Genomic DNA, 21,037 nt, shown 5'->3' with positions numbered 1-21,037 from the left:
ATGTAAAAACATAAGGTTATAATTACATTATCTGAAGACACTTTATTACAAAATATGAGTTTCAACCCCCAACGTTTCGGAAAATTTTGAAGATAACTTTTGTCAAAGGCAGTCAAAATAACCTTCACATCTTCCGTCTGTGCCTATACGGTTTATGGTCTGTGCACTGATCAGAGTATGCATTTGTAGTAGCTGTCATAATTTCCACCTGTACAGTACATTTATTAGCAAACCTTGATGGATCATCACTAATACAAGCAATGAATAACATCTACTTCACTCTCATTTATTTCAAAACTAGACAGCAGTGGGTTGATCTTTGATCTGCTTTTGCTGTATTTGTTTAGAAACAGAACTGATACTTATTTACAATATCACGTGGGGTGGAGCCTTGCAGTCCAAACATCAACAACTGTTCGTGACGTGTACATGTTCTGCCACTGTGAGTGGTGGAGTTGGTGACGCTAACGCGCAAGTCAATTTGGCGCCCTTTGGGCTAGACGAGTCAGGCGGGATTTTTGGAAGACTGAAGCTAAACTACCAGTGTACCCAAAATATGGAATTATTGTTTATATGTGTGTTTAATTCGTCGTTAATATCTAGAATTTACTTTGCAGTTACATGTTAAAACTTCGTTGTAGTTTCGTTAAGCGTTTTGGGCAGCTTGCTAGCCGACTATTTTCCAACTAAGGTTAGCCATGTCATCCAACAATAGTCGGATATAGCTAGCTATCTAGATAGATATTATATTAAGATATTTATTTCCCTAGACAGACAGTTAGATAGCAAGCTATCAACTTTGCCACACAATGACAGTTCGCGTAGCTTAGAGGTTGTGTCTTCTAGAGGGATCAAGGAGAAGAGCTGGTAAGTTGTGTTCTTTTGTTTTAGCTTACTACCACATCCACCATTGATCTACAGTTGCCGCTTTTCAGGTTAACTGACTACTACTAGTTAGTAGGTAAGTTACCTAAGTACTTAACTGAACCAGAATGCCCCAACTAGTTAGTCACTGCAACTAAAACCATTTAATTATTTTAGGTCAGTGAAATTATGGCTGGTGTCGTTGCTATGGCATCTGTCATTGAAGATTTTGAAACTCAGGTATGTCCAACCAAATTCCATCTGTCTACACTAGCCTGTGTCAACGCATTGGATATATTTTTTAAATTGCATAGTTTTAATAATAGAGAGCGTAATTGTCGCACCTTGTTTTACAGCCATGCAAGAGATCATGCAAAGATGCCCATGCTCCTCCTGTCAAGATGATCACAAACTACTTTTCCCCTGTGCCCAAGCCCATGGAGAAACCATTCTCCCCACCCAGGTCCAACAACATCATGGATTACTTCAGCCGGAAGACCACACCAGTTAGAGAGAAAGGTAGTACCCCAGAGCAGACTAAGGAGAACCGCCTGGGGCCCCAGCCCTCTGAATCACCAGCCAGCCTAGACAGCCCTGTGAGGCTGCCGGTCAAACCCCGTCAGAAACAGGGCAGGAAGCCCAGCAAAGTTGCCCGGCAGTTACAGGAGACTGATGCTGATGTAGGTTCCACTGAGACGGAGGAGTGTGTGGTCTTAGAGGGGCCAGGAGATGAGGGCAACGTAGTGAGCAGCAGCTGTGGCTTCCTGGGTAGTGACACAGCTGCCCTGCTGGCCCAGTTCAGTGCTGATGCTGGCATGGCTGGAGACACCTGTGGTAAGAATGACCCTGGCGCGGCATGTCCTGAGAAGGCTCAGAAAGACCATCATCCCAAGGTGTACTCTAAAAAAAGGGCTCCTCTGAAGAAAAAGGAAAGTCGCGACGGTTCTCCTAAAATTCCTAGAAAAGACAAGGTGACTGTCAGTAAGGCTAAAGCCAAGCAGCAGGAGGATAAGGAAACAGAGGAGTATGTGCCCGAGGTCCAGGAGGCTGAGCTCTCTTTGTGTGATGCAAGCTTAGAGGTGAACGTGGGAGAGGCGTCTCAGTTGAACGGGAGCACCGTCACCATCTCCTTTGAGGACTTCCTGCAGACTCAGGGCCAGGGAGAGGAGAAAGTGGGAGAGAAAAGCAGAGTCGACCCGGAGCCAGAAGACACGTTGGATGTACCCAAAGCCAAAGAGCTTTGTCCCCTGCAGATATCTCCTCGAACCCTCACCATCCAAGCTGAGGTGCACACCATTTCCCCCAGCCACGAGCCAGTCCTGGTTGCAGAGAAAAAGATTGCCTCCATCTTCTCCAGGGAAAAAGAGGGGAGCCTAGCACCTGTAGTGGTGAAGACTGCTTCCTTTCCTCATCCCCAGTCTAGACTGGAGCTGCTGCCTGCCCCCAAAAGGAGGTCCAACGTGGTCCTGCAGGAGGAGGACCTGGAGCTCAGTGTCGTTGAGTCTGAATCATCCACTCCCAAGTGCAGCCAGACTGAGCGGAAGCAGTTCATGAGCGCTTTCAAGCAGCCAGCCAAGCCCGGCAAGGGCCCTGGGAAGCAGCCTGTGGACAAGGCCTTGGGGGAGGCTGTGGAGGAGGAGAACCACTCTGCTGCCCCAACAGAGGAGCAGCCAGGTAAAAATGCAGCTAAGAAGAAACCGCAGAGACGAGGGAGGAAGAAGGCCTTGGAGCAGGAGTCAGTTCCCTCACCCGCGGCACAAGAAGACCATGTTCCCATGGAGACTGACGCTGTGGAGACTGATTCTAAACCCAAAGGGGAGTCCAACACTGAGGCTAAACCTGGAGCAGAGCCCACCCCCTCCACACCAACAACAGTCAGGAGGTCCACCAGAGAAGCCCCTTGCAGGCAGACACCTGTTGTTGATCCAGTAACCCCAGTGAGGAAAACAAAAAAAGAAAGGGTGAAAGATGTTGCAGCAGTCACCGTGGACTGCCCTGTCCAGATGTCCACCCCAAAGTCAGACAAGTCCAGACACAGGCTGTTCAGAGCACAGATGGTCTGTCCACCAGACAAGACAGGAAGTCCCATCAGGTGAGGGATGGCCAAGATGTCTTTAAGCATAGTTTTTAATTGTCTCGCTTGTGCATCCTGTTGGTCAGTAACAGAGAGGCAATAGGTTTGGACATAGATTGACTCGTCCACAATGGAGGCCTGTCCCTAGTCTGGGCACTGTTTTAAAGGCAGGACGATACATTACTACAGAGTCAGACAGTAGTGCCTTAGCTTCATGCTGACTTTGTAATATCTAGTTTGCATTGTATATGTTTGAAAATAAAAAAATTGGGCATTTCATTTGTTTTTGCTGTTTTGACTACCTTTGCAGAAACTATTATCATTTTATTCTTACCTTGAACCTTCAGGATGAAATTTACAAGAGTCGTCTTCCGAAGCTCTGCATCAAAGTCTGAGGGTGGAAGTGATTTTGAAATCCTAAGTCCCCTAGCCACTAAGGTAATTATAGCCTCTGTTTTTATCAGTTGGAATATGAAACCGATGTTTTGAATTAGCAACTATAATTCAGCACACACTTTCCTTTCACTTGTAGTTTTTCTTCTTAAACCCATTTGAATCCTCTTGATCAGGAATCCAATGCATCGAAAAAGAGAAAAAAGGCAAAGAAGTTGGTGAAGAAAGCCCGGGAGATACAGCAGAGTAAAAAGGCCTCAGCGGATAAGGAGGGTCAGAGGTCTTTCCGACGCTCCACCCGGAGCCAGGGCAAGAAGAGCTACATTGAAGATGAGGTACACTACAGTTCTAATGACATTTCAGTTAAAGATTGTAGGCTTTTCCTTACTTGGGAGAAGATGTTCTACTCTGGCTCAGTATGTAGTTGTACTCTACAATTCATGCTCCATTGATAACAATTGTCATATTAGAGATGATGCATGTACTTTTCAATACACCTGACTATCTTGTTTCCTGTCAATTTCTCCAACTGTGAGACGAAGCACAAGTACAGAAAGGTTTTGTTTCATAGATAACCCTCTAAACCTTTATTTTTGCGAACCACTGTTTGTGCAGAACTCAGTGGTTTGGGTGGAGGATAGCCAGGATGGCTCTGCTCTGACTGCCAAGGAGAAGGGAACAGCTCAGAAACGCAGTCTAAATGATGTATTGGGGAAAAAAGCACCTGCCAGCAAGGGGGCCAATAATCCAGCAGGTACTTTATCACTGTTAACTGAAGTCGTAACATGATTATAGAAAACATCTATCATTTGCTCACCCTGAAGTGTTCTGGCTACAGGATGTACACAGGCTGTAGTTATTTTTTAGAAAGGGAATTTTTGACATTGCACAATTTATTTTCAAAGCCTGGAGGAGAAGGGGAAGTGTATTATTTGTGTAGCGTGACAAGGTGAAAGCTGTACTTTGTTATGATTGTTAATTAAGCATTTCATTGTTTGAAGCATTACATTTGTTAAATGTAATTTGTATTTTGTGTACACATACTTGATGAAATCTTGTCTTATACGGGCTGAGTACCAATTGCTGTATGACTATGATTTTATTTATTTTTGGTATATGTATGTATTGAAGGACACTAACATTAATGTTTTGTGTATTTTTTTTTTTACCTTCCAAAGTGGCTCCCATGTTCCTTGGGAAAAAAGCACAGAGGACATCAGTCATATCCATCTTTGATGATCGCAGGTACACTTATTACAGACTTGCAGCTTATTACCAATAACACTGTTTGGTCTATAGTCAACATTTTTGCAGACCTCAACAAGACCTTTGACCTTACACCCCTAATGTGGCTCTTACCCCTTCTAGCTGTGATGCTTCAGAGAACTCTCAGGATGATGAACAGTTCCGAGCCCGCAGAGAGTTCCTGAAGAGTGGCCTCCCAGAGTCCTTCAAGAAGCAGATAGCCAAAACCGTTGCCACCAATGAGGCCTACGCAGTCTCCTGCTCCTCCTTCCAGCCCGTAGTGCACGTGCTGCAGGCGTCACAGGGTGTGTGTTTTCTCCTTGCTAGCTCTGTCCCTTCCATCCAAGTGTTCTTATTAGTTGTATAAAGCAGAAGGGGTGCCACTCACTGATGTTTAGATTTTTTGAATGGACATTTTTACTAAGGTAAATCTTAAGCAACTGATAGGTAATGAGTGCACTGCACTGAGATTTTTATTAAATCATTAGTGTGCCATAACTGGGATTTGAACTGGAAACCTTAGCCTTTTCAGCGTGCTTCCTGCTCAAGTGTTCCCTCTGTGTTCTCCATCTAATTATGTTTTTCTTGGACCTTGGACAGAGTGTCCTCTCTGGAGTCTACCATGGCCTGTTTCTCCTCGCTTACACTTCCTGAAGGAGCTTCGATGTCTACCATCAAACCAGCTTCCATCCCTCGATAGTTCCACTTGCTGTAAGACTGAGCCAGCATCCAGAGCGCACACTGAAAGGGTATGTTGTAATATTATTTTACACATTTCATATTTCACTGGTAATATCCCATGTAATATTTACTGGTGTAGTTTTGTTTGTTAATCAACTTTAGATAACTGAATAATTTGTTCTGAACAGGGGTCTGGCTGGCGAGAAGATTTCTCTGAGCCCATTCGTAAGCTCCTAATGGAGGAGATCAGTGCATCCAACCCTCCTTTCCCCGTCCAGCGGTTTCTCACACGCTTTCTGAAGAGGCGGGCGGACCACCTCCAGGAATGCACAGCTTCAGAGGCAGACCCCAGTACCAAACTCGCCCGCAGTGCCCCAGCATCAACAGAGCCTGTGGGGAGAAAGAGGAAGAGAGTGGAAGAGGGTGAGGGGGCCGTGGGAAAGGTGGCCAAGAAGCAGATGTCCAGGAGGTCGGAGAAGAAGATCATTGTGATCGACGGGGGCACCATCTCCCCCGAACCTGAGCCACCCAGGAGGGGAGGGCGAGGGAGGAGGCGCAAGCAACAGGAGAACGAGGAGATGAAAACACCACTCCCCTACCAAAAGGACCCTGTGGGACTCCTGGAGGATTCGCCACTGGCTAGCAACTCTGTCAAAGATGGTAAGAGGGCAAATAAGAAATGATTTCTCTGTAAAAACCTCTTCTCTGTAAAAACCTCTATCTGTGGTAGCTGAAACATGGCCTTTCAGTTAGATGCTTAAATGTGCTTCCTTTTCATAACATTACAAAATACATTTTTGAATAGTCTTTAGTACTGTAATTGCTGGACTATAAGCCGCTACTTTATTCCCACACTTTGAACCTCGCGGTTTATACAATGACGCGGCTAATTTATGGATTTTTCCCGCTTTTGCAAGATTCATGCCGCCAAAAAACTGAGCACCGTCACATAATGTGACGTAAATCGAGCGCGCTCAAACTTCCCATCATTCTGATTACGGTAGTCATTTTGTCACCCTCATCATGGCAAAGACACGGAGAAATGCATATGATGCAGCTTTCAAGTTGAAGGCGATCGATCTGGCTGTTGGAAAAGGAAATAGAGCTGCTGCATGGGAGCTTGGCCTTAATGAGTCGATTATAAGACTTTGTAAACAGCAGCATGAGGAACTGACTCAGTGCAAAAAGACAACAAACCTTTCAGAGGGAAGAAAAGCAGATGGCCCAAAGTATTTGCAGCCACTCGACATCAGCGTAAATCGTGCATTTAAGGTGGCGCTCCGTGTTCAGTGGGAGGCTTGGATGACAAGTGGGGAGAAATCCTTCACTAAAACTGGCAGACTTGATCATAAGTTGCTCTTCGCAGTGGGTCCTGACAGCGTGGAGCATTGTCAAAAAATCCACTATCATCAACGGGTTTCGAAAGGCTGGACTGCTGCGTGTTGAAGAGGGCAGCATGAGCTCAGCGGGGTATTTGTCTCCGGATGAAAGTGACGAGAGCGACAATGAAAACGATCCAACATCGGATGAAGCAATTCTGAGGCTATTCAACTCCGACACCGAAGGAGATGACTTCAGTGGTTTCAGTGCACAGGAGGAGGCTTGGTAGGCTACTGTTTTAATTTTTGTTACAAGCCGTGTTTCGTTAAAGCCTATTTATTTTTGTTACAAGCCGTGTTTCGTTTAAAGGCTGTGTAAAGTTAATTTGTTTCAATGTACCGGTAGGCACCTGCGGCTTATAGACATGTGCGGCGTATTTATGTACAAAATACATATTTTTTAATAATTCAGTGGGTGCGGTTTATATTCAGGTGCGCTTAATAGTCCAGCAATTACGGTAACTGCTTTTTTTATTCCACCAGACTCCGTAAAAGAGGATATGTTGTGGACAGAGAAGTACCAACCACAGCACTCCAATGACGTCATAGGCAACACTGCCTCAGTGAGGAGGCTGCACAGGTAAGGGATTGTGGTGTATCTACTTATTGACTCAACTGAATAGCTCAGTAGCTAGTTGTACTAGGCACCCAGCAGGCTCTACACAGGTATTACAGATATACAGTACATGGACACCTGCTCGTCAAACATCTTGTTCTAAAATTATGGGCATTAATATGGAGTTGGTCCCACTTTTGCTGCAAAACAGCCTCCACTCTTCTGGGAAGGCTTTCCACTAGATGTTGGAACATTGCTGCGGGGACTTGCTTTCCATTCAGCCACGAGCATTCGTGAGGTTGGGCACTAATGTTAGGCCTAGATCGCAGTCGGCATTCCAATTCCTCCCAAAGGTGTTTGATGTTGTTGAAGTCAGGGCTCTGTGCAGGCCACTCAAGTTCTTCCACACCGATCTCAACAAAACATTTCTGTGTGGAACGCGCTTTGTGCACGGGGCATGCTGAAACAGGAAAGGGCTTTCCCCAACCTGTTGCCACAAAGTTGGAAGCACAGAATCGTCTTGAATGTCATTGTATGCTGTAGCGTTAAGATTTCCCTTCACTGGCACTAAGGGGCCCAAACCATGAAAAACAGCCCCAGACCATTTATTCCACCTCCACCATACTTGACAGTTTGCACTATGTATTCGGGCAGGTAGCGTTGGCATTGCGCATGATGGTCTTAGGCTTGTGTGCGGCTGCTTGTCCATGGAAACCCATTTTCATGAAGTTCCTGGCGAACAGTTATTGTGCTGACGTTGCTTCCAGAGGCAGTTTGGAACTCGGTAGGGAGTTTTGCAACCGAGGACAGACGATTTTTACGCACTTCAGCACTCGGCGGTCCTGTTCTGTGAGCTTGTGTGGCCCACCGCTTTGCGGCTGAGCCGTTGTTGCCCCTAGACGTTTCCGCTTTACAATAACAGCACTTAGAGTTGACCAGCGTAGCTCTAGCAGGGCAGAAATTTGACAAACTGACTTGTTGGAAAGTTGGCATCCTATGATGCTGCCATGTTGAAAGTCACTGAGCTCTCCCATAAGGCCATTCTACTACCAATGTTTGTCTATGAAGATTGCATGGCTGTGTGCTATGGCTTTATGAGCTTTATTGAAAGCCATTGTGTGTTACATGCCATTAATTCAATGAATCTGTCATGTAATTTTGCATAAACCAATCCGTTTGCAGTTGGCTGAGGGAATGGAAGCTCAGAGCTGACAGGGAAGAGAGGAAGAAACAGAAGGAAAAGAAACAGGAGGAAAAGAAACAGGATGACGACAGCAATGGTAAGAGACGGTCACCTTGGAAAAAATGGCTGAGCCCTCTATTCTAAGATTTTGCTCTTGTATTTTCAGATAGCACTATGACTGTTTAAGCACGAACACATTTTTCCCTCCTTTTAAATAGTTACATAATCCTATATAAAAGTAACTTTTTTTCAAAGTTACCACAGAGTAAACTTAAAGCAGCCTGCTGTTCCCCTCTTGGCTACACAGACTCATGGGACACTAAAGACGGGGACTCTCAGGAGGGGGAAGACTTTATGTGTAACACCCTGCTGATCACTGGTCCCACGGGGGTCGGCAAGACCGCTGCCGTTTACGCCTGCGCCCAGGAACTTGGCTTTAAGGTCTGTTCATTCTTTACTCCACTTGCCTAACACAGCAGTCACCAACCTTTTATGCTTTGTGACCCACTGGCCGATCACAAGCCAATTTTTTATATTTTTTATCATGTTTCTGCATACAAATTTCAATGCACTCACTTTACACTCTGAATCAATCAATCAATCAATCAAATATATTTATAAAGCCCTTTTTACATCAGCAGATGACACAAAGTGCTGTACAGAAACCCAGCTTAAAACCCCAAACAGCAAGTAACGCAGATGTAGAAGCACAGTGGCTAGGAAAAACTCTCTAGAAAGACAAAAACCTAGGCAGAACAGTTGGACCCGGAGCAGCAGCAGCAGCAGCACAACCAGGTGGACTGGGGACAGCCAGGAGTCATCAGGCCAGGTAGTCCTGAGGCATGATCCTAGGGCTCAGGTCCTCCAGGAGGGAGAGATAGAAAGAGAGAATTTGAGGAATCATACTTAAATTCACACAGGACACCAGATAAGACAGGAGAATACACCAGATATAAGACTGGCCCTAGCCCCCCAGCACATAGACTATTGCAGCATAGATACTGGAGGCTGAGTCAGGGGTGGGGGGGGACACTGTGGCCCTGTCCGACAATACGGACAGGACCAACCAGGCAGGATAACCCCACCCACTTTGCCAGAGCACAGCCCCCACCCCACTAGAGGGATATCAACAGACCACCAACTTACTACCCTGAGACAAGGCTTAGTATAGCCCACGAAGATCTCCCCCACCACACGAGCCCGAGGGGGCGCAAACTGGAAAACAGGACGATCACATCAGTGACTCAACCCACTCAAGTGACGCACCCCTCCTAGGGATGGAATGGAAGAGCACTAGTAAGCCAGTGACTCAGCCCCCGTAATATGGTCAGAGGCAGAGAATCCCAGTGTAGAGATGGGAGCTGGCCAGGCAGAGACAGCAATGTCGATCCGGTGCCATGCTCTTCACCTTCGCACCCCTGGGCCAGACTACACTCAATCCTAGGACCCACTGAAGAGATGAGTCTTCAATAAAGACCTAAAGGTCGAAACCGAGTCTGCGTCTCTCACATGGATAGGCAGACTATTCCATAAAAATGGAGCTCTATAGGAGAAAGCCCTACCTCCAGCTCTTTGCTTCGAAACTCTAGGGACAATAAGGAGGCCTGCGTCTTGTGACCATAGCGTACGTTTAGGTATGTACGGCAGGACCAAATCTGAGAGAGAGGTAGGAGCAAGCCCATGTAATGCTTTGTAGGTTAGCAGTAAAACCTTGAAATCAGCCCTGGCCTTAACAGGACCCTGTGTAGAGAGGCTAGCACTGGAGGAGTATGATCAAATTTGGGGTTGCATTGATCCTGTGCAGGTGTTGTTACACGTGGTCTGCCACTGCAAGGATGATCAGCTGTCCGTCCTGTCTCCCTGTAGCGCCGTCTTAGGCGTCTCACAGTACGGACATTGCAATTTATTGCCCTGGTCACATCTGCAGTCCTCATGCCTCCTTGCAGCATGCCTAAGGCACGTTCACGCAGATGAGCAGGGACCCTGGGCATCTTTCTTTTGGTGTTTTTCGGAGTCAGTAGAAAGACCTCTTTAGTGTCCTCGGTTTTCATAACTATGACCTTATTTGCCTTCCTTCTGTAAGCTGTTAGTGTCTTAACGACCTTTCCACATGTGCGTGTTCATTAATTGTTTATGGTTCATTGAACAAGCACGGAAAACAGTGTTTATACCCTTTACAATGAAGATCTGCAAAGTTATTTGTATTTTTACGAATTATCTTTGAAAGACAGGGTCCTGAAAACGGGACGTTTCTTTTTTTGCTGAGTTTATTTACCTCAGTTACGGTACCTTGTTCCCTCTAAGCCCGCACGAAGCTCCCAAGTGGTTTCTTGCATCAAACAACAGTTTCAGTCACCTTATCTGAAGGACAAGTGGATAAACAGGTTAATGTCAAGCCCTGCATGTTTTTTTCAAAAGTCTCATAGAATGTAGGCAGGCCTACATTGAACACCACATTTGCTGTTACTGTAGGCTGAATGATAGAACAGCTATTTCCATGTTAAGTGTTATGGGATGCATTTTTTTGGTGGTGGGCCACTCTGGTAGGTCTACATTATGATCAAATAGCCACAGCCTACTCAGTGTTGACAGTAAACGCGCTGGAAGTTGCACAGCATTTTGTAGTTTGCGCTCAGCAGACCTGAAATTTGATCTGTGACAAAATTTTTTAGAGGGAACATTGATTGTATCCCTGCACATCGTCTGGGTACTGGTACCCTGTGTACGTAGCAAAGTTATCAGTACTCATTGTGTATTTATTCCTTCTTATTGTCTTTCTATTAATTTTCTATTTTTCTCTCTGCATTGTTGAAGGGCCCATAACTTAGCATTTCACTGTTAGTCTACATCTGTTGTTTACGAAGCATGTGACATACAATTGGATTTGAAGTGTCCATATATTTGTACCTTATTTTACCAAGTAAGTTGACTAAGAACACATTCTATTTTACAGCAATGACCTGGGGAATAGTTAGGGGAGAGGAGGGGGATTATTGAGCCAATTGTAAACTAGGCATGATTAGGTGGCCATGATGGTATGAGAATTTAGCCAGGACACGAGGGTTAACACCTCTCCTCTTTCGTTAAGTGCCATAGGATCTTTAGTGACCACAGAGAGTCAGAACACCCGTTTAATGTCCCATCCGAAAGACTGCACCCTGGGGCATTGGGATATTTAGACCAGAGGATTTTATTTATTTATTTAACCTAGGAAAAGGAAAGAGTGGCTCCTACTGGTCTTCTGACACCACTTCCAGCAGCATCTGGTTTCCCATCCAGGGACCGGCCAGGACCACCCTGCTTAGCTTTAGAGGCAAGCCAGTAGAGGGATGCAGGGTGGGATTCTGCCGGGTGCCATCAAATCTTTTAACATCTGTCTTAACTGTCTGTGTAATATATTATCTATGTATGCTACTTTGAAGGCAGGAAGTGTAATCTGTCATCCTTCTCCAGGTGTTTGAGGTGAATGCGTCGTCCCAGCGGAGCGGCCGTCAGATCCTGTCCCAGCTGAGGGAGGCCACCCAGTCCCACCAGGTGGACATCCAGGGGGTCAACACCCATAAGCCGTGCTACTTCAGTAGCTCCACCGCCAGGCCTGGATCCTCACCACGTAAGTTTAGAAGAAGTTTGCCTCTCTTCTTGCAGCCCAGTGTTTCTTTGAACAAAATCATCTCTTAGGACTGTTTGGATAGAAAGTAGATAGTTTGACACTGATAAAAATCTATAAGAGATAAACGGGTAACAAACCTGAGCACCATCTCCCATTGGCCTAAATCTATGGTATCTTCAGGTTACATGCCAGTTTCATTTTACACTTACATGTTAGTCATTTAGTGGACGCTCTTATCCAGAGCGACTTGCAGGAGCAATTTGAGTTAAATATCTTGCTCAAGGACTCATAGACAGGTTGTTCACCTAGTCGGCTTGGGATTCAAACCAGCGACCTTTCGGTTACTGGCCCAACCGTCTTTGCTACCTGCCGCCAGTTTCTTGAGTTATGTGAAAAGTAGGATTTCTAAAGATCCAGGTTGACAGGTGAAGATTCTGCTGTCCATCTCCCAGGGAAAGTGTACTCTCCTCGAAGGGTGGTGTCCTCCCCCAGGAAGTCCCCCCGTGGAGCCACGAGGGGAGGCCTGGCCCCCACCTCCCTGGCCAACTTCTTCAAAACGGGCCGACCTGGTCCCACCAACAAGGAACCTGCCAGTGCCAGCCAAGACCAGAAACAACCAACCGGTTAGAATGAATTCCTTGTCCTTCTTCCTCCCTAGCTTGAGGTTTCTGTCAGTTTGGTGTTAAACAGTCTAGGTCCTAAATTAAACACAGCAGGGAAGCTTTATTCCCTTCAGTTACTATTTTGGATAAACCCTAGTCTAGTCTGCATACACACGTCAGAACTAAATATCAGTGTTATTCTCTTCCAGCTGTTCCCAAGAAGACCAGTAAAGCCAAGGAGAGTTCCAGTAAGACTGAAGAGCCTCAGAACAGACCAGCAGCAGCAGCAGCCATCACCAAGGACTCCTCCAGTGAAGAGCAGAGCAAGAAGACAGCCACGTCACTCATTCTCTTTGAGGAGGTGGATGTCGTCTTTGATGACGACTCTGGGTTCCTGGCTGCCATCAAAACGTTCATGACCACCACCAAGAGACCGGTGATCCTCACCACCAGTGGTGAGTGGGGGAGCAATCCACATTTCATGGTTGGAAGACTTAAGTTGTGGTCCGTGGTTGTAGGTTTGTACACTGTGTCAAATGAATAGCACAGACCATAAGGTGACATGCACTGTGAGTTGAACCTGTTTCTCTCTTCTAGATCCCACCTTCAGTACCATGTTTGATGGCTACTTTGAGGAGATCCATTTCAAAACCCCCTCAGTGGTAAGAGAACCAATAAACTACAACCCTTTTTTTTTGCTGGATGTTTTGTTGTCATGTACTCAACAGAGTAACGTTGGAGGTATATTTTAAGCATACTTTCTAGTTGCACAGGAAGAATGTTCATTTTATAATAGGAAACTTGTATTGTCATTTGCGTATGTTAGTGTGTAACTCCTTCATACAGGTGCATGAGTGTGTGTGGTTGTAACACCTCTCTTTCTCCTATACAGGTGAAGGTGGGGAGCTACCTGCAGCTGCTGTGCCTGGCTGAGAACATGCGTACGGACGCCCGCGACGTCTCCTCTCTGCTCCACCTGAACGGTTGTGATATCCGCCAGAGCCTTCTGCACCTGCAGTTCTGGAGCCACTCCACAGGGGGGCGGAAGCTATCCCGTCCCCTCCCAGACTCAGCCCCCACAGGTGAGGACAGAGTAATGTTCACTAAATAACTGTATAAACAACGTTGCCAATTAATACTGATGGTGATAAATTTTGTTTTTATGTTGCATATTCAGTGACACAACTCCAGCCAAAGACAGAGGAAACTGCAGGTGGCTCTGTGGTGAGTGAGGGGGTGACCCCAGCAGGACCCCTGCCCCCCTGTGACACAGGCTGCACAGAAAGCATGCTGGGGCTGCTGAACATAGAGCCAGAGAGGGAAATGCAGGATCTGTTCAAGGTTGGTTGTCAAAAGTCCATCTCTTTCCTCCTTGTTGTCTTAAGAGGACACTCGAGATCATTTTTGACCGGTCTCTTGTGGTATGATCTCACATAATTACAATCCCTATGTCAAACCACCTTCTCAGGGTCACTTTATTATCTGTAAGTTAGTGTGGAAGTATTGAAGGTTAACCACAATCTATTGTCTCCTCAGAGCCAGTCCACAGTGGAGCCAGGTTGCTGGGAGCTGCTGACCACCAGCAAGAGGAGAGGAATGGACCTGCTCTACTCCAACATGGAGGCCCTGCTTCCCCTACCCACCACACACCTCACTGTCACAACCCACAGGCGGCCACAGGAAGTGAGCAACCGGACACAGGAAGAGTCCAGCGCTGATCCACAGGAAGTAGCCACTAGTATGAATAGTATAAAGCCAGAGATTGATCCACCACTTCAGACTGAGGTTGATCCACTGCCCCACCCCAAGGTCCAGCAGGTGGCAGAGGGGTCAGAGACAGACGGGAGCCCGGTGAAGGTGTCCTCTAGAATGAAGAAGAAGAAGAAGCAGCTGGGTACCCGAGAGGACCTGGACCCCTTTCACTCAGACTCTGATTCCGACGACACCTTCCTCTCCCTCCACACTAAACCACCTCCCAACCCCCCTCAGACACAGACGGAAGGGGAGGACAGTCAGGACGATTCTACCAGCAACAAGTTTGAACTAGAATCTGTGAAGGTCAGAGAGGAAGAGGTAAAGGAGAAGGCCCCTCCCCCTGTGAGGATGAGGGTGCCGCTCACCGCGGAGCAGAGGATGAAGAGTGAGCCTGTGTCCCACTGCCTGGGCTCTCTGGCAGAGTTCCTCGACCACATGTCCCTCCTGGACTCCTCCCTTTGCCTCCACACCTCACCTGTAGGTGGCGCCAGATACACACACAGGACATTCGGCCTGAGAGTCGAGATTAAAGACGGGATGAATGACGAGTCCGGGGAGGAGTGCCATGGAGGGAGCTGGGTAGAGGGGGAGAGAGCGGGGGAGATCCAGGCTGCTGTGGAGGCTCTGAGCTTCCAGAGGTGCAGGGCTGGGGTGGAGGAGGCGTGGGGTACAGCTCAGGGTCTAGAGGGGGAACTGGGGAAGGAGGCTGTGAACGAGCTCACACTCCCTGTGGCCCCGCACAGACGGGGCTTCAGACTCACCCAGGACAGCCCCTGTGAACCAAAGTGAGTCGTCTTGTCTGTTTGTCCTTCACTGTATGGCTTATAATGATCAGTTGACAGGGTATTGCTTACTGAGTTTATAATTTATATGTAAAATATTGTATTCATGTATTAATTCATTATTTGATCAGTGAGTAGAATTTTAGTATTCAACATCTGAAAGAAAAGTTTAATTTGGTAGATATATGTATTTATGTATTACGCCCCTTCATCAGAAGTCAGAATCAGAAGTCGTCACAAAGTGCATTTTAAGGAATCTAACCTATCCTGTTTGCTGCTGTTGTTCCTCCAGAGTTCTCCAGAAGAGGAGGGAGGTGATGGACATTCTACCCAGGCAAGTGGCAGGGACGCTGGGTAACAGACCTGCTGCTGCCCTGGACTTCCTTCCCTTCCTACGGACCATCTGCCGATCAGAGACGCTCAAGGAGCAGTTCAAGGTTAAACGCAGGTGAGAGGTCAGTGGTTATAGGTGCGGAGGTCAGGGGTAAGGTTAAATGGAGGTGAGAGGTTAAAGGTTGTGGATGTGGAAATCAGGATCAGAGTTAAACAGGGTTTTAGGGGGACACCCAGCTTTGAACCACCTCAAATCTGTCTCATTCTGTATAGATTGATATCTAGAGACCAAGCTGCTCTCCATTCAGTATAGATTGATATCTAGAGACCAAACTGCTCTCCATTCAGTATAGATTGATATCTAGAGACCAAGCTGCTCTCCATTCAGTATAGATTGATATATAGAGACCAAGCTGCTCTCCATTCAGTATAGATTGATATCTAGAGACCAAGCTGCTCTCCATTCAGTATAGATTGATATCTAGAGACCAAGCTGCTCTCCATTCAGTATAGATTGATATCTAGAGACCAAGCTGCTCTCCATTCAGTATAGATTGATAATTACATACTTTTTAGTTTTTGTCTGTATACCGTGTACAAGACAGCCTAACCAATACTATTAAATCATTGATATTTATACAATGCCTTTGGGAAGGTATTCAGACACCTTGACTTTTCCCACATTTTGTTAGGTTACAGCCTTATTCTAAAATGTATGAAAAAATATTTTCCCCTCATCAATCTACACACAATAAATACCCCATAATGATCAAGCAAAACATTTTTTTTTTTTACAAATGTATACAAATAAATACACCTTTACATAAGTATTCAGACCCTTCACTCAGTACCTTGTTCAATAACCTTATGGCAGAGATTACAGCCTCAGGTCTTCTTGGGTATGACACTACATGCTTGGCACACCTGTGTTTGGGGAGTTTCTCCCATTTCTTCTCTGCAGATCCTCTCAAGCTCTGTCAGGTTGGATGGGGAGTGTTCCTGCACAGCTATTTTCAGGTCTCTCCAGAGATGTTCGATCGGGTTCAAGTCTGGGCTCTGGCTGGGCCACTCAAGGACATTCAGAGACTTGTCCTGAAGCCACTCTTGCATTGTCTTGGCTGGATGCTTAGGGTTGTTGTCCTGTTGAAAGGTGAACCTTCGCCACAGTCTGAGGTCATGAGCGCTCTGGAGCAGGTTTTCATCAAGGATCTCTCTCTGTTTTTTGCTCCGTTCATCTTTGCCTTGATCCTGACTAGTCTCCCCCAGTCCCTGCCGGTGAAAAACATCTCCACAGCATGATGCTGCAGCCACCATGCTTCACCGTAGGGATGGTGCCAGGTTTCCTCCAGACGCTTGGCATTCAGGCCAAAGAGTTCAATCTTAGTTTCATCAGACCAGAGAATCTTGTTTCATGGTGTGAGAGTCTATTAGGAGCTTTTGGCAAACTCATAGCAGGCCGTCGTGTGCCTTTTACTGAGGAGTGGCTTCAGTCTGGCCACTCTACCATAACGGCCTAATTGGTGGACTGCTGCAGAGATGGTAGACTAGTGGTTAGAGTGTGGGGCCAGTAACCGAAAGGTTGAATCAATTTTAGAATAAGGCTGTAACGTAACAAAATGTTGAAAAAGTCGAGGGGTTGGCACTATTAAATTAAACCCCCTTTTGCCCTCAGAACAGCCTCAATTCATTGTGTCAAGTTGGATGTCCATTGGATGGTGGACCATTCTTAATACACACTGGAAACTGTTGAGTGTGAAAAACCCAGCAGAGTTGCAGTTCTTGACACAAACCGGTGTACCTGGCACCTACTACCATACCCCGTTCAAAGGCACTTACATTTGTCTTGCCCATTCACCCTCTGAATGGCATGTTACACAATCCCTCAGGGGTTAAAAATACTATTTTAACCCGTCCCCCCCCCCCCCCCCCCCCCATATTCATTTACACTGATTTGAAGTGGATTTAACAGGTGACATAAATAAGGGATCATAGCTTTCACCTGGATTCACCTAATCTGTCATGGAAAGAGCAGGTGTTCCTAATGTTTTGTACACTGTTTTGTTATTATTCAGGCATAATGTAAGGGTGTATCATTTTAATAGGGCTGGACATGGTATTTGAGTTATGTCATGCTCTCACTCTGTTAATATAATGGAATAAGGAAGCTGTCCGTTTTAATAATTCAAATCAAATGGGTCCTTACATTTGTCCTATTTCACACATGTACAAGCACGTGTCAATTGGATATTTGTTTTTTGCTTATCACACCCCTGAGGGTGGGGTTGGAGCCAGGGATCAGCCATTATTGACGGTGATGCATGTTTCCATCCTCACTTCTGTTTCATACCCTAGGCTGTGGGTCTGAGGTATGTTTCAGAATGACAGTAGTTATTTTAATCTAGTTGTTAGTTAATTCCATAGAAACCCACAGGTCAGTGAGGTCACTTATCTTCATGCTCACTCAAAGAATTGGAAGCTTTCCCATTAGATCTAGATTCCTGAGAACAACTCCAGCTGCTGTCGCACACTTCAAAATAATTTATCCAGATACCTTGACAAAATACTGTAATCATTTAGTTTGAGATGGATGATAGATGGACAGATGTAGTCTCAACAAGAAAGGTTGTGTGCTTTGGGTTTGCTATTGTACCCGGTGGCACCGCTTACGTGTAGTTTAAGCTGAGGGTGGAAATGGGTAGAAGGATATCTGTTTGGGGCTCCCGAGTGGCGCAGCGGTCTAAGGCACTGCATCTCAGTGGAAGAGTTGTCACTACAATCCCTGGTTCAAATCCAGGCCGTATCACATCTGGCTGTGATTGGGAGTCCCACAATTGGCCCAGCATCGTCCGGGGCAGGCCGTCATTGTAAATAAGAATTTCTTCTTAACGGACTTGTCTAGTTAAATTAAAATGTAAGTAAAATGTTAGTCTATGTGGTGGGTTAGTGCATTTCTAATCACCCCCAGAATGGCTTTCTCTGTAGCTCGTGTCGATAAGTCTGTGGTGTGAGGTTGTGTATAGGATAAATATACAGTTGAAGTCGGACAATTACATACACTTAGGTTGGAGTCAATAAAACTTGTTTTTAAACCACTCCACAAATTTCTTGTTAACAAACTATAGTTTTGGCAAGTCGGTTAGGACATCTACTTTGTGCATGACACAAGTCATTTTTCCAATAATTGTTTACATACAGTGAATTATAAGTGAAATAATCTGTATCACAATTCCAGTGGGTCAGAAGTTTACATACACTAAGTTGACTGTGCCTTTAAACAGCTTGGAAAATTCCCCAAAATGATGTCATGGCTTTAGAAGCTTCTGATAGGCTAATTGACGTCATTTGAGTCAATTTGAGGTTTTCCTGTGGATGTATTTCAAGGTCTACCTTCAAACTCAGTGCCTCTTTGCTTGACATCATGGGAAAATCAAAAGAAATCAAACAAAAAATTGGAGACCTCCACAAGTCTGGTTCATTCTTGGGAGCAATTTCCAAATGCCTGAATGTACCACGTTCATCTGTACAAACAATAGTACGCAAGTATAAACACCATGGGACCACGCAGCCATCATACCGCTCAGGAAGGAGATGCGTTCTGTCTCCTAGAGATTAATGTACTTTGGTGCAAAACGTGCAAATCAATCCCAGAACAACAGCAAAGGACCTTGTGAAGATGCTGGAGGAAACAGGTACAAAAGTATCCACAGTAAAACGAGTCCTATATCAACATAACCTGAAAGGCCGCTCAGCAACTGCACATGGGGACAAAGATCGTACTTTTTGGAGAAATGTCCTCTGGTCTGATGAAACAAAAATAGAACTCTTTGACCATGATGACCATTTAAGTTTGGAGGAAAAAGGGGGAGGCTTGCAAGCCGAAGAACACCATCCCAACCGTGATGCACGGGGGTGGCACCATCATGTTGTGGGGGTGCTTTGATGCAAGAGGGACTGGTGCACTTCACAAAATAGATGGCATCATGAGGCAGGAAAATTATGTGGATATATTGAAGCAGCATCTCAAGACATCAGTCAGGAAGTTAAAGCTTGGTCGCAAATGGTTCTTCCAAATGGACAATGACTCCAAGCATACTTTCGAAGTTGTGGCAAAATGACTTAAGGACAACAAAGTAAAGGTATTGGAGTGGCCATCACAAAGTCCTGAACTCAATCCCATAGAAAATGTGTGGGCAGAACTGAAAAGGCGTGCGAGCAAGGAGGCCTACAAACCTGACTCAGTTACACCAGCTCTGTCAGGAGGAATGGGCCAAAATTCACCTAACTTATTGTGGGAAGCTTGTGGAAGGCTACCTGAAACGTTTGACCCAAGTTAAACAATTTAAAGGCAATGCTACCAAATACTAATTGAGTGTATGTAAACTTCTGACCCAATGGGAATGTAATGAAAGAAATAAAATCTGAAATATATCATTCTCCTATTGTTCTGACATTTCACATTCTTAAAATAAAGTGGTGATCCTAACTGACCTAAGACAGAGAATTTTTACTAGGATTAAATGTCAGGAATTGTGAAACTGAGTTTAAATGTATTTGGCTAAAGTGTATGTAAACGTCTGACTTCAACTGTATATGAATTTACATAACTTTTTAGTAATTTAGCAGATGCTCTTATCCAGATGGACTTACAGTTGGTAATGTATTCTAGTAACCCTGTGTGCTGCACTGAAGGCCATTTAGGAACATGCTACAGTATGCCTGTCACTTATCTAAACAATTTGACTAAAGTTTGAAAATGTCTTTCTCCCCCCACATTAGGTTCCTCCACTACCTGGATGCCATTCACCTGGGCCTTCCCAAGAACACTCTGCAATACCTAGCAGAGGACTTCCCTTGAACTAGAGAGAAGTGCACTGGTGTTTCTCAAATAGGGGGTTTAAGGACATTCAGGTCGCCCAATTTGAGGCTTGATGACCGTATGAAAGCAATCCATTAGGTACCGAATGGAAGAAATCTGACACAAGGACGGACTGACTACCTGAGAGTGTCGAATTAGAAGGCTAGTTTTTTCTCTTATGCCATTGCAAAACGTTTTGCTACGGTGTGCCCTAATGAATACGACCCCTCAATTGCTACTAAAAGTCAATGACCAGAAATCTGCGGATCAATTCCCTCTTGGGACCTGGAGTGAGGTTCATCATGGATCCCTTTGAAGAGTGCTGAAACACTATTCACCTCTTCAATATGTATTTGTACTGTAATATAAAAATGGGAGTGTGTAAATGTGTATCAGTACATTTTATAGTTGTGGCTTTAACGAAGATGTGCCTGTTTTTGTATTCTGCTGTGCATTTGGCAAAGTGTTTCATGAACTAATAAATTCCAATGTTATATGCTGAGAGATCATTTGTAAGATTTGAATAACATACTTGTAGAAATTGTCAGTTTAAAAGGCTGTGTTTTTGTTGTCAAACTACACAATATTAACACAATCCTGTTCAAGCACTTCATATCACTTTTTAACTGTTCGTATAATATAAATCCCACACACTTTACTAGTGTTATTCTCTCATGAAATACAATGGCTTCATTATCTAATTGCAGGGAAGAAGGATCAGTGAT

General features: G+C 45.3%; 1 protein-coding gene across 2 annotated transcripts; it reads left to right on the top strand.

Annotated features, from left to right (window-relative positions):
- Positions 1-420: 420 nt before the first annotated feature.
- On the top strand, positions 421-20,816 carry LOC110486913 (ATPase family AAA domain-containing protein 5). 2 transcript variants are annotated; one of them, XM_036941657.1, is made up of 23 exons: positions 421-867; positions 936-961; positions 1,042-1,104; positions 1,221-2,956; positions 3,286-3,376; positions 3,508-3,666; positions 3,947-4,085; positions 4,510-4,576; positions 4,700-4,881; positions 5,177-5,325; positions 5,446-5,917; positions 7,120-7,216; positions 8,375-8,472; positions 8,683-8,816; positions 11,829-11,985; positions 12,438-12,608; positions 12,797-13,042; positions 13,185-13,249; positions 13,480-13,669; positions 13,765-13,928; positions 14,124-15,127; positions 15,417-15,572; positions 20,234-20,816. In XM_036941657.1, exons 3-23 carry the CDS (start codon positions 1,054-1,056, stop codon positions 20,310-20,312), a joined length of 5,607 nt encoding a protein of 1,868 aa, XP_036797552.1. In that variant the 5' UTR covers positions 421-867; positions 936-961; positions 1,042-1,053; the 3' UTR covers positions 20,313-20,816. The 2 variants fall into 2 exon arrangements, with proteins under 2 accessions (XP_036797552.1, XP_036797551.1); XM_036941656.1 differs by lacking the exon at positions 936-961 and having other exon boundaries at positions 422-867.
- The last annotated feature ends 221 nt before the right edge of the window (positions 20,817-21,037 follow it).

The sequence above is a fragment of the Oncorhynchus mykiss genome, chromosome 13 (genome assembly GCF_013265735.2).
Source record: "Oncorhynchus mykiss isolate Arlee chromosome 13, USDA_OmykA_1.1, whole genome shotgun sequence".
Classification (NCBI taxonomy): domain Eukaryota; kingdom Metazoa; phylum Chordata; class Actinopteri; order Salmoniformes; family Salmonidae; genus Oncorhynchus; species Oncorhynchus mykiss.
The sequence above is the reverse complement of the archived record's forward strand: the minus strand, read 5'-3'. Positions and strand labels throughout refer to the sequence as shown.

Bases quoted from the DNA above. Each gene is read 5' to 3' on its own strand.
- LOC110486913 (XM_036941657.1), top strand. From the start codon at position 1,054: ATGGCTGGTGTCGTTGCTATGGCATCTGTCATTGAAGATTTTGAAACT. The intron at 7,217-8,374 runs GTAAGGGATTGT...ATCCGTTTGCAG, and splicing joins TCAGTGAGGAGGCTGCACAG to TTGGCTGAGGGAATGGAAGC. The intron at 8,817-11,828 runs GTCTGTTCATTC...ATCCTTCTCCAG, and splicing joins CCCAGGAACTTGGCTTTAAG to GTGTTTGAGGTGAATGCGTC.